Raw genomic sequence first — 12,242 nt, forward strand, 5'->3', positions numbered from 1 at the left:
GGCCGTCTAAAGGTGATGACACCTGCTAGAGGCCGCTTCACCTTAAAAATGTTTCAAATGTGCCCACAGGTCGAACCTGAATGACTACAGGGACTGTTGTCTGTGGGAGGTCAGGGGTAATTTTTTAAAAGCCAGGCTGGGAGGAATAAGACAGAAACCATCAAACAGTGCAAACAGCAGCATGATTTTCAGTTATATCATTATAAGCTGACAATATTTGTGTGTGTGATTGCAGAGAGGGAACAGAGAGCGAGCTTTGCAGTATAACTTTATAGATTTTTCCTGCGTTACTTTCTCTCCAGAATATTTACTGCTGCAAAAGTTATGCAAAGAATTACTGCAGTAAATGAAACCGTTATAGAGTAAAGCTGATGACGGGTTAAACACTGAGCACTGCACATACGTCACTTTTTCATTGGTTCATAAGGTCGGTCTGACCAGCAGCATCAGAACGTGGAACAAAGACACGCCTGTCACCATGTCTCAGCGGCTCGAAGGACCCGCAAGAAAGACAGAGTGTGTGGGCTGGCAACATGCCTCAAGGTTACCACTGTGAGTGTGTGTGTGTGAGAGGGGTGGAGACGGAGTGGGCGACGGGAAGAGGGGAAACAGCTGCTGTGGAGTTTACCACAAGTCATCAGTGTGCACAGGGGACAAAGGAAATGTAATTTTTTACACACTTAATAGGAGACACTGTGCTCTTAATGCAGAGTCCATGACCCTGCGGGATGTGAATCTTAGAGCTCACACACAGAAAACAGGATTTACTGTAACCAGTGCTTCACCTCTGCTCTCTCACTGGTTCTCACCATTAAGTGCTGTCTGCATTTCAAAGGATTCATCTGATATAAACAGATTTCCTACACATTACCACACGATCCTCTTTGCTGCTCTAGCTTCTGTCTGTTTAAGGCCCCTTCATCAAAGCACGGTGTCTTCTGATTGGTCACAGTCACTGTGCTTCTGAGGGGCAGTAAATGCAATAATATCTTCTCTCTCCTTTTCTCTGAATTCTGTGTACGAGTGGGCTTCCTTTAAAGCTAATTGCCAGTTATTATTGTAAGTTCTCTAAAAGGAACTTCAGTTTATCCAAAATGCTGCAGCAAGAGTCCTGACAGGGACTAGAATGAGAGAGCAGATTTCTCCTGTATTGGCTTCCTGTTAAATCCAGAATTCAAAATCCTGCTCCACATAGTTCGGGCTGGACCAGGTGACCCTGACTTCTTGTGATACACTGAGCCCTTCACTCTCCATATGTTTACACACCACTGCAGCGTGTCGTCACACTTTATCTTCTCTCTCCTTTACTCTGAATTCTGTGTACGAGTGGGCTTCCTTTAAAGCTAAGCTCTCTCAATCGTTTCTCTCTCACCTCACCTCTGACAGGTCGCAGCAGATGGCCCCGCCCCCTCCCTGAGCCTGCTTCTCAGAGGTCTTTCCTGTTGAAAGGGAGTTTTTCCTTCTCACTCTCACCAAGTGCCTGCCAATGGGGTGTCACCTGGAGTCATCTGATTTGTTGTTATATAATATGTTGATCTTTTAAATTTTTTTTCAAGCCTCAAAAAGTTTGTTGTAAACGGTGAGCTGGTGTGAAGGCGGCATCTTTAAAAAGAGGTTCACATCAACACATTTAGGTTCTCTGACAGGAGCTGACCGTACCACAGAAAAGGCTGCCAGTGGATAATGCACAGGAATGTCATATACTTAAATATTTAGACACGCTGTGCTGTAAGCGTTTGTTTCTCCAAGCCCATTTTCACTTTAAAAACAGAGACGGCACTAATCCGTCTTTAAAGCCTGGATTTTTCCAGCTGCGCTCGGTTGTTTCGGTCAGAGCTCATAATCTCTCCCAACAACCCGACCCAGCGCACAGTAGTTCTTATATTTTTCTGCAGTGACCACAAAGTGCTGAATGGGATTATGAAATCTGATGACATGGTGGAAAACTGACACTTGGCCATGTGTATCACTTCTGCATATCAGTGCTGATTTCTACAGAGTCAAAGTGCACAAACAGTTTGGGTCCAAGTTGAACTCAAGTTCAAACTCACCAGCGATCCAAAGAACACGAGCGGGGTGCTAAATGTGCATGAACTCCTGATAGGATCTGTGCATGTCGTATATGATTATTGGGAAAACAGGGCTGCTAGCTGGCAGTAATTAATGAGGGTTTTCGGGGGTTGGCAGCTCCAAGGAAGCCCTTCAAATACAGTGTGTACACGAAGAACAATCACAAGTCAAGAGAACAAAAAGCAGCTGCCAGGGCACCAATAATAGCTATGACTGAACAATACCTTGCCAAGCAGACACACACACTCACACGTCCACAAACTGGCAACCACTCATAATAGGAAATCCTAATTACAATGGTTTACAGTGCTGATTAAAACTACTAATAATAACTGCTAATAATTACAGCATGCCAGACCTGCACTGGGAAGGAGGAATTACACACCCAGTCAGTCAGTGACTGTTTGGCAGTCAGTCAGCGAGTCGACCAGGCTGGCTGACGGCCTCTCAAACACAGCGACAGCCACAAAAACCATCAGCACATGACAGCGACGCTTCCACCGGGTCAGCCGGAGGACTCGGGACGCCAGGCTACGTCTGACTGCCCGGCGTGGGCGACCTCGAGCCTCAGATTCCCGTTCTTGATCAGCTGTTGTAGTCCGTCCATCTCAGGGTTGAAATTGCTACCTGTTGATTGACGTGCCCCACCCACCCGCTCCCTCCGGTGTCAGTCTCATGATTTTTGAAATTAACTTGTAACTTTTGAAGATTACTGCATTAGAAAGGAATCCTTATTGTCCCAGTATCGCTCCCAGAGGAAACTCATCAGTTACCTTTGTGTTCCCAAAAATACATCTTCATAACTCGCCGACATGTTGGATGTTTCTTCTGCGTGTAAAGGGAAGCTCTACGTAAATATGTCATTGTGAAGGGCGTCCACTCGCCACGCAGCTGCAGGATTAGATACCTTCCACTTTGCAGTATGCATCTGCATGGGCAGCAACGCTGTAAGCATTAGGGACTTCACTTTTGTCCCTTTGTTAGAAGGAAAGGAGCAGGAAACTAACAGTAACAGAACGCTTATTAGAAAAATGAATAACCGATTACTTGGATTGTAAAACACATTTATTACAATGAAAAAGTAATCTGAGTACTCTAACACAGCGGTCCCCAACATTTTTTGGGGACAATATTTAAGGTCTCGCGGAAAAATAATAAAAATGCACATGTTAAACAAATGTGTAGGACTGCTTTCTTCCATTTGTGCAACATCTCTAAAATTAGAAATAAGAGAGCAGATTTGTCCTGTTTTGGCTTCCTGTTAAATCCAGAATTTAAAATCCTGCTCCTCACATACAAGGTCTTAAATAATCAGGCCCCATCTTATCTTAATGACCTTGTAGTACCATATCACCCTATTAGAGCACTTCGCTCTCGCTCTGCAGGCCTACTTGTTGTTCCTAGAGTATTTAAAAGTAGAATGGGAGGCAGAGCCTTCAGTTTTCAGGCCCCTCTTCTGTGGAACCAGCTTCCAGTTTGGATTCAGGAGACAGACACTATCTCTACTTTCAAGATTAGGCTTCAAACTTTCCTTTTTGCTAAAGCATATAGTTAGGGCTGGACCAGGTGACCCTGAATCCTCCCTTAGTTATGCTGCAATAGACGTAGGCTGCCGGGGGATTCCCATGATGCACTGGGTGTTTCTTCTTCACTCACTATGTATTAACAGACCTCTCTGCACTGAATCATATCTGTTATTAACCTCTGTCTCTCTTCCACATCATGTCTTTATCCTGTCTTCCTTCTCTTACCCCAACCAATCACAGCAGATGGCCACGCCCCTCCCTGAGCCTGTTTCTTCCTGTTAAAAGGGAGTTTTTCCTTCCCACTGTTGCCAAAGTGCTTGCTCATATGATTGTTGGGTTTTTCTCTGTATGTATTATTGTACAATATAAAGCACCTTGAGGCGACTGTTGTTGTGTTTTGGCGCTATATAAATAAAATTGAATTGAATTGAATAAAACCAGTACCGGTAGCAAAAAAGGAAGATTTATTCCTAACACACGGGAAAAGACCCAGGGAAACAGCGTTAACGATAAAAACCATAAAAAAAAAAATGATAAAAATGATGAAAACCATAAATTTCACACCCGGTCTGGTACCAAACGACTCACGGACCAGTACCGGGTGTGGCCCGGGGGTTGTAAAGTCTCACACATCGCTGTTCACTGCAGACCAGGTTACTGCGGTCAGTCTGTTGGTCCTGGTTCAGTACTGCACTTTCCTGAATGTGGGTTTGATTCATGTCCAGTTTTTCCAGCTAAATTAATAAAAACATCATTATTAGTGCTTAAAGAGAGGCGGCGGTACTTCACTGAAGCAGGAGTACTGATACTTCTGTTGACATATTCAGCTGTTGTACTCACCCATCTGGTAAAAGCTGAAGTACTCCTTCAACTTCTTTACTCAAGTAAAAGTGTAAAAGTACACGCTGTGAAATGTACTTAAAGTATAAAGTAGCTCTTTGAACATTTCTAACAGCTATTTTTGTGCAAAACTAACTCATATCTTTCACATCAGTCACACGTAACTAGCTCTGATAATCGACACACCAGGAGATGGCACGTATGCCAGACTCAGCCCACTCTGAACTTTAGTGGGCTGGATCAATGAAACTCACTCTTTCTGTGAGTGTAAAGAAGTTTAACTACACATTTAATTTTAATGTATGAAAAAAGAAGCGCCATTTCAGCAGTCTCAGTTTTTCAGGATCTGTCAGCACGACTTGGCCAAAAAGCCCAGACTGTCATTAAGTATAAAACAAAGTTTTTGTTAACTATCACTTAGTGTGAAACGTTGCTGTGGAAGTCTTTAACATCAAAAGCTGCAACATTTATGAAAACACCGTTACATTTCCAACATTTATCTTTTCCTTCACGCTCTCCAAACTAGTCCAGTGGGCCAGGTTGGCGTCTTTGACGGGGCGATTCTGGCCCCCGGACCTTATGTTTGACACCCCTGCCCTGAAGGGAGAAGCAGAATGAAGAAACGAAAGAAGCAGCGAACAGATATTTCTGTTGAAAAGAGAGTAAAAGTAAAAAAACTGTCAGAAAAATAAATATGAGGTGAAGCTCACAGACCTGAGAGGGTCAATACTTCCTGCCTCTGGCTAACAGGCGAGTGTGTTTGGAGCTGCGCTGGATTAGGAAGCACTGCTGAGTCAGACTCTGCTTCCACCCATACATCATACACTTCTGATGTACTGAGTACACCAGCTCCTCCTGCATTTTACATATTTAAGCTGAATCAGACGATCAGTTCTGTTAGAAACTGAAACTTTGGTCTTGTACTAATTTCCAGCTGCTCAGCTTGTGTCCAATGACCTGCTCAGCCAGATCATCGTCACCAGGACGCCGTTGATTTTGTTGCTTGGAGGTGGGAAACAACAAAGAACAAATTACTGTACCTGAGCAGAATTTTCAGGTGCTTTCTACTCCTCACGTCCTCAGAACAGGCTTGTTACATTTTATTTGACATCTTCAAACATCAGACTGATGCGAGTCAAAATAGAGGGAACGATCCCACGGAAGAGACCATCCTGTGGGTGTATCCGTCACTGCGGTGTAACGCTGACTCACTTTTGCTTAACTTCAGCGACACGTTTGATCCGGGCGCTGACGAGAGTCCAGAGGTGCACTGCAATTAATCTGGTAAACTAATCCGAGTTCTAACATGCATGAAAACAAAACACCTGCACAGACACAGAGTATTGGACACACACACACACACACACACACACACTCTGCAGATCCATACTGAACCTTGGCAGTGACTCAAGAGAATTTAATTACTTCCCTCCGCTCTCTCCCCATTGGCCAACAGGTCTGGGATATTCTAATTACGCCCTGCCTGATAAAACGCTTCCTTGGCCTCTGTGTCTCATTACTGCCAACTTCTCTGAGCCACAGTCCAGCACCTATAGTGTCTGACAAATAAAAAAAACCCTTACGCTACCCACGGCCACTAAATACTTATTAAGCCGAGGGAAGTGACCTAGCAGCGCGCCGGCAACACGCCAGAAAAACTAGGAAAACTTTGCACAGTAATCAGCGCTCCTTATCTCCCTTTTCTAATTGATAATTAGTCTTACATTAATTTGTGGCCATCTATCTCTTATCACAAAAGTACAATTTATCAGCTGCTTAAACGATGGACTAAATTGGGTTGGCAATGTTAATGATTCACCTTGCAGGGTACGGGGAACACGAGGGAAATAATTTCTCCTGACTCATATTTAATTAACCTCAGCAGATGTGCTCGGCATGCATTGAGTCTTAAAGAGAAGTAAAGTATGACGTCGTTGACCAGATGTGTTTAAAAATGAACACTTTAATGCAAAAAGTTATATACAAAATATAAAAAAGTTGGAAAACAATGACAGAATTGTTACATTATAAAATGAAATTTGACTTTTTCGTATATTCGAGCGTTGTGATAAAGCATGTTATACTTCTAGGTAACAGAGGTTATTAGTTGGTTCCTTCTACATCTCTTTAAAAGGAGAAGCAGGAGTAGCAGAAACCCTTCGTACAGAAGATTCTAGCGAGTACCTTCAACTTGTGCAACTTGCTAAAGACCAAAGAGCCCTGCAGGATGCTCGACGCGTCAGCCACGCTGCGCAGAGTTTAAAACTGCTCGTGCAGTTTAAACGACACGAGGAGGAAAAAAGCGATCGAAGCTCTGCAGCGTACCCGTGGCAACGAAAGCCAAACATCCCGTGGCTCTGGTCCGATTCAACATCATCAACTAGCATTAAAAAGAGAAACGTAAAAATAAATGCTTGTGAAAAGTTACATACGTGAAAACTGTGTATTGAAACAGATACGCCTTCATGCAACGCGTCACGTTTTTCAAATACTGTTTAAAAGCTTCTCCAGGCGCTGACCCAGCATCCAGGTACACACAGCGGGGAGACTCCTGACATGTTTGGCATGAAAATCCTTCACATGTTCTCAGAAGGATCATTTTCTCAGGTGCTGCTCAGTCTGTAACATCATCATCATCATCAGCGAGGAGAAAGCGATCCGAGGGGACGCGAGTTGTTTCAGTGTTTCTGCTCTAAACCCGGCAGGTGATTTGTTCATCAGGCTCTGAAAATGTGCTTTATTACTTGATTTGCAAGTCTGGTTTTCACACTGGTGAAACGTGACAACACAAAAGGAGAAATAATTATGAAAACTTCACAAAGTCACTACATTCACTCCTACAGCACAACTAATGCTGCACAAATTGCACTGCATTTACCTCTCGGACCATTTCTTCAACCGTTTCCTTTTCATATTTATTCTGAAATATTACACATCCCTGACATTTCTCTCTTTATTTCCCTCTTTTTCTTTTCTACCTGTTCTCACATCTTTCTCTACCTTTCCTTAACCTCCCTTTATCCAACTCTTGATACACAAAAACCTTTCTGATAAAATCTACATGTTACATTCTTTTGCATTAATCTCAACATTCAGGTTGGCGGACCTCCAGCCTCGGCCACACTGAGAGAACCGCAGTCCGCCCGATACCGAGATGTCATTTTAGACATTTAATCTCCATTGAAAGTAATACTGCTGAGCTTTGTGGTGTGAAACACAGATGTTATGCAAGGCTTTAACTCTTAGTCACACTTAACTTTTGCTAAGTGGCAAAATGGATCTGCATTATGGTGCGGCACTGACAGCACTCTGAAGCTCACTTCATGTTCGAGCAGTGATGCCTACACCGTCGGGTCACTGAACCGTCCTTCAAATCCAAAGCAGAGCGCACGGTGCAGAGTAACAGTGAAAGCGACCTCTATCCCCGCTCTGCAAAAAGCTGCCCAAAAAAGAAAATCCTCTCTGTCCGGTTTACTCGGCGGGGTGGAAAAGCAGCTCAAACAGCTCCAACACATCAGAGACGCTTTAAAAGAAGGCAGAATGAAAACAGCTCCACCTGTGGAACACCTGGTTACCTTGATTACCCCGACTGTGTTATTGTCATCCTGCCTTTTCCGGAGCTTCTTGCAGGATGTCGGAAAATCAAATCACTCCACACAGGTGGACGTGTCTGTAAAACGTAAGCTCATCATACATTCACGTGGAGGTCTTTTTAAATAAAGCGACCATCCATAGATAATTTCCAGTTCTGCTAAAATAAGATATTTCGTACTTCTTAAGCTGCTTCGAAACGCAGCAACAGGGTCAAACAAACGCGGAGCGAACCACGGAGCAGACGTGGGCTCCGCCTCGTCCTGCACCGAACAGCGAGGACAGATCATTCGTATAGTGCTGCTCAGTGTGATTCACACGTATCAATAACTCTTTTTGATAACACAGGATATGATCAGATTACTCATCTGGGTGAAATCTGCTGGTATTAGTGGCATGATCCCTGATTGGTCACTTCAGACATCGGCCGGCCTCTAAACGAGTGTTTTTGTTTATCTGGAGGAATAAAGCGTTCCAGAGTGCTGATTGGAGCGCTGTAATGTGCAGCCATTACTAAGAGAGGAAAGGAGGAATGTTTTGGAAGAGCGGAGGCGCTGCAGTCCCATCTTTGCCCACATGAACGGTCGGATCTTGAGAATAAATACGGTTTCATTACACAAACATAATAAAGAGTTATTCATATCTGCATGAACCTCCATCTACAGTCAGTGTTAGTGCGTTACTTTAGCTTGCATTCGTGGATATTGTCCTTTATCCTGCTGCAGCAGCGGCTGTGAATGTGAGCTTAATTTAAATGGATCCAATTACCTCTGCAGCCCTGACAGATTCTTACAAGAGACAACTTAATCAGAGTACAGTGAAAAGTAAAAACATGCTCATTTTAAACTCTCCGAAGATTCAAAGCAATTTAAATGACTTCAAACAACAAGACATTACGCATCCTCTACTCTGTAATTAACCTCCTTTACCTTACCGTACACTCCTACCAGCACACACACGGTTTGATACTGACGGGGATTCGGATCATCGCATTATGAGGTTTTAACTCTGCTTCAGTGGAGAGCTGAACGCAGGAAAACTGCGTCTATGAAGACGTGACTTTGTGCTTATTGTCATGTCAGGACTCGATGTGTCTGCACAGCTGCAGTCACGCCGTCTTCTGCTTTGGGTTTGTTTGCTGTTGCTGTCCTCCTCCCTCCCGAGTAAAGCCACGCTGGTCTGTACCGAGCTCCCACCGGTGCCTGTATCCAATCAAACATATTCTTAAAGTTACAGAGGGCTGTGCCGGATTGCTCGAGTACAGCGGCAGAATTTTATTCATTATTTATGCAGGAAGAAGCATTTTAGAGCTCAGCATTTACCTGAAATGGTATCCATCCACAAATCGGCCCTACCTGTAACCCCCACCCCCAGTTCCACGTGTCATCGTGTCGTACCGCAGTCCCCGAAGAGGCGGGGTGGGAGATGGGGGCACATCCTGCCGCAGGGGCCCTCTCTGCTGAGAGCTAGAGAACAACCTTGGATCAAAGAACAGCAAAATACTCCGACATGGAAAAGAAGGAAGAGTCAGACGAGAGGGAAGACATACTTAAAAAGAGAGACGAAGATGAAGATGAGAGGCAGTAAGCTGAACGATGATCAAATCTGCAATATGATCGGTGCTGAACCCCAAAACTGCAGTTCCCGCGATCGGCCACTTGAGGCTGTGCACGGACGTCAGTCACACTAATAAAGGTTTGGGCCTCTCTGGCTAATTTCCCTGACAGGTGTGCAGGTGATGTTTTGTTTAAACGTATTAAGGCTTAAGTTTAAGGGCGTAGCTGCTTTGAGTGACCGGTGGATGCCGATGGAGGCAGCTGTAGCTAGCAGCCGTCTACTGAAGGCTGTTGGTGTCTTTAATGTGGTTATCTGTCAAATAATTTGGCTTTCGTTGTGACTATTTGGACTAACAGGCAGCCTGAGAAGTCTGAGCTCTAGTTTTAGTTTAGCAGGCAACAGCTCATAATCTAGAGCTCCGCCCCCTCGTCCAGGTACGCTGCACTGGAATCACAAAACCAGCACAACAGCATCATAGCGGTACGTACAGTACACATGCAGATCTTGGTATGAGGGTACTTTCCTGCGTATAATTACCTAGGGTGGGGGTAGTAGCCAGGGTCGATGCCTCGAGGGTCTCCTTGCCGTGGGTATGGCTGACCAGGTGGGTAGTTGGGGTAAGATGGGGCAGACTGGGAGGTGGGATAGGATGGTGCCTGGGGGTATCCCTGCTGGGCGTGTGGAGGCCCGGGGTAGGGACCTGACCATGGCTGCATGGGGTAGTCAGCTGCATCTAACGGACCTCGTCTGGAAAAGAGAATTTTATGCATTTAAGAGAAAGAAATTTGAGAGCACAATCAGACTGAAGCAAAGAAACCGCCGGATGTTGCCATTGGTAACGTTGCATCCTTAACCAGTCAGTCATCAGGCAGACGCAGCCAGTGGCTGGACGGTTCAAAAACTTGTTCTGGGGAAAACTCCACGACTGAGCTTGTTTATAGTACGAAGCGTCCTTTTTTCCAACTGCTGAGAAGTCGCTCAATGAACCGGACCCGGCCAAACACAGGAGGAGTTGGCTCAGAGTTCACTGCTGTGTGACTCCGATGGCCGTGGCAGAAGAAGAGCCCTGACCATTTGTTGCTGTTTTCGTGTAAAATCAACACAAATACACGAACAAAGAGAACAGACAGTGTTATGAAAGATAATCAGAGGAATAAACACGAGACCCGAGCACAGACGCAGCGTTAACCTCCCGCTCTGCCCCAGCGCCTTCACAATAAAACAAATAATCAACCAACCGCTGGCACAGCGCCGTCAGAGTGATGCTCCCTTCACGTACCTTAGCAAAGAGCCTACCATCAGCTACCGCACTGAATCTGAAATATTCAGGAAAACCTGCTGAAAACAATTTGTTGCAGGCGACAGAGAAGAGAGAGGGCGAAGCACGCGCTCAGCTCGCGGCTCATCCCGGCCAAACATCACATAGCAACAGAATATAAGTGACACGTGACAGTTTTAAGTAGGCTAGGGCTCAGTTAACGCAAGCGAAGACACACGCACAGCTGTGGTAACCCAGCCGCGTCCCGTGAACAGATATCGATGTCCTGTGCCGGGGAAAGCGAGTACACAAACACATGTTGTCCACATAGCAAACATTACGAGGTATTAGATTTTATCTCTCCGTCTTTCTGTCTCTTTCATTTGTCTGCACGCATCTCTCCATCTACTGCAGGACATCCATGATGTATTCATGTTTATCATATAAATATATATCTCACTGAGTCAGATGGTGGTCTCTATGCTGATGCTGTGTGTGTGTGTGTCAGGATGGGTGGTCAGCAGTGGGAAGTGTCTAACTAACTGCATGCCCTTCATGTTTGGGATGTCATCTTCTGCCCCTCCCGACTCCATGGTTAGCATGTTTATGTGTGTTTCAACACACACACACACACACACACACACACACACACACACACACACACACACACACACACACACACACACACACACACACACACCTGTCTTCTTCGCCGTACGTCGCTCCGGGTCAGCATCTCAGCCGGACGGCTCAGATTTCTCTGCTTTTAATGGCCGCAGCCGTTTTGTCTGCTCTTCTTTCTTTCACGTCCGTCTTCTAGCCGTCTGTCCATGTGTCTGTCTGACTCCATGTGTCTCTCTCTCCCTCTTTATGACTACAGTTCACCAGGCTGCAGGGCTTGCCGTTCACCCCTGAGCCTGTATACCTGTGCCCCGTATCAGTCAGCCCATCTGTCAGTTAGCGTTTGGCCGCCGGACATGATAATGTCACAGAGGCAGAGATAAGAGCGGTGGAGAGGTAATGGGGGGGTGAAGAGGGCAGGAAAGAGAGAGATAAGGAGGGGGGCAAAGTTAAGAGGAAGGTACGGGAGATGAATAACAGAGATAAGACGAGAGATGAGGATCAAAACAGGAGCTGGAAAACAAGACATCATCTCTAAGATTAAGATGATGAGGAGTGATCAACACGCTTACATGATCACTTTACTGTAGTCTGGGTATTTTCTTATTTAGGGCTGGGTGGGGGAAGATTTTAGGCTGTCAAATTAGAGAACTTAGTGTCACTTTTTATCAGAAGCTATCAGCTTCTATTTGCAACAAACCTGCACACAGAGAGAAAATCAGATAAAGCAGAAAGGAGCAGAGGTGATAAGACAAAGATGGAGTAAATAAGCACAGGTG

At 45.1% G+C, this 12,242-nt stretch overlaps 1 protein-coding gene across 7 annotated transcripts in view; it reads right to left on the reverse strand.

The window, feature by feature from the left end:
• Window positions 1–5,848: 5,848 nt before the first annotated feature.
• Window positions 5,849–12,242, reverse strand: part of LOC113007774 (partitioning defective 3 homolog B-like) — a 223,168-nt gene continuing 216,774 nt past the window's right edge. For 6 of the 7 annotated variants that reach the window (XM_026144697.1, XM_026144696.1, XM_026144694.1 and 3 more), the window contains 3 exons: window positions 10,122–10,331; window positions 9,350–9,493; window positions 5,849–9,229 (listed from right to left, as the gene is read on the reverse strand). In XM_026144697.1, the coding sequence (XP_026000482.1) occupies window positions 9,379–9,493; window positions 10,122–10,331 (325 nt within the window). In that variant the 3' untranslated portion in view covers window positions 5,849–9,229; window positions 9,350–9,378. Of the gene's footprint in view, window positions 9,230–9,349; window positions 9,494–10,121; window positions 10,332–12,242 lie in introns of those variants that run through there. The other variant, XM_026144701.1, reaches the window with a different exon arrangement.

Source organism: Astatotilapia calliptera, chromosome 16 (genome assembly GCF_900246225.1).
Source record: "Astatotilapia calliptera chromosome 16, fAstCal1.2, whole genome shotgun sequence".
Classification (NCBI taxonomy): Eukaryota; Metazoa; Chordata; class Actinopteri; order Cichliformes; family Cichlidae; genus Astatotilapia; species Astatotilapia calliptera.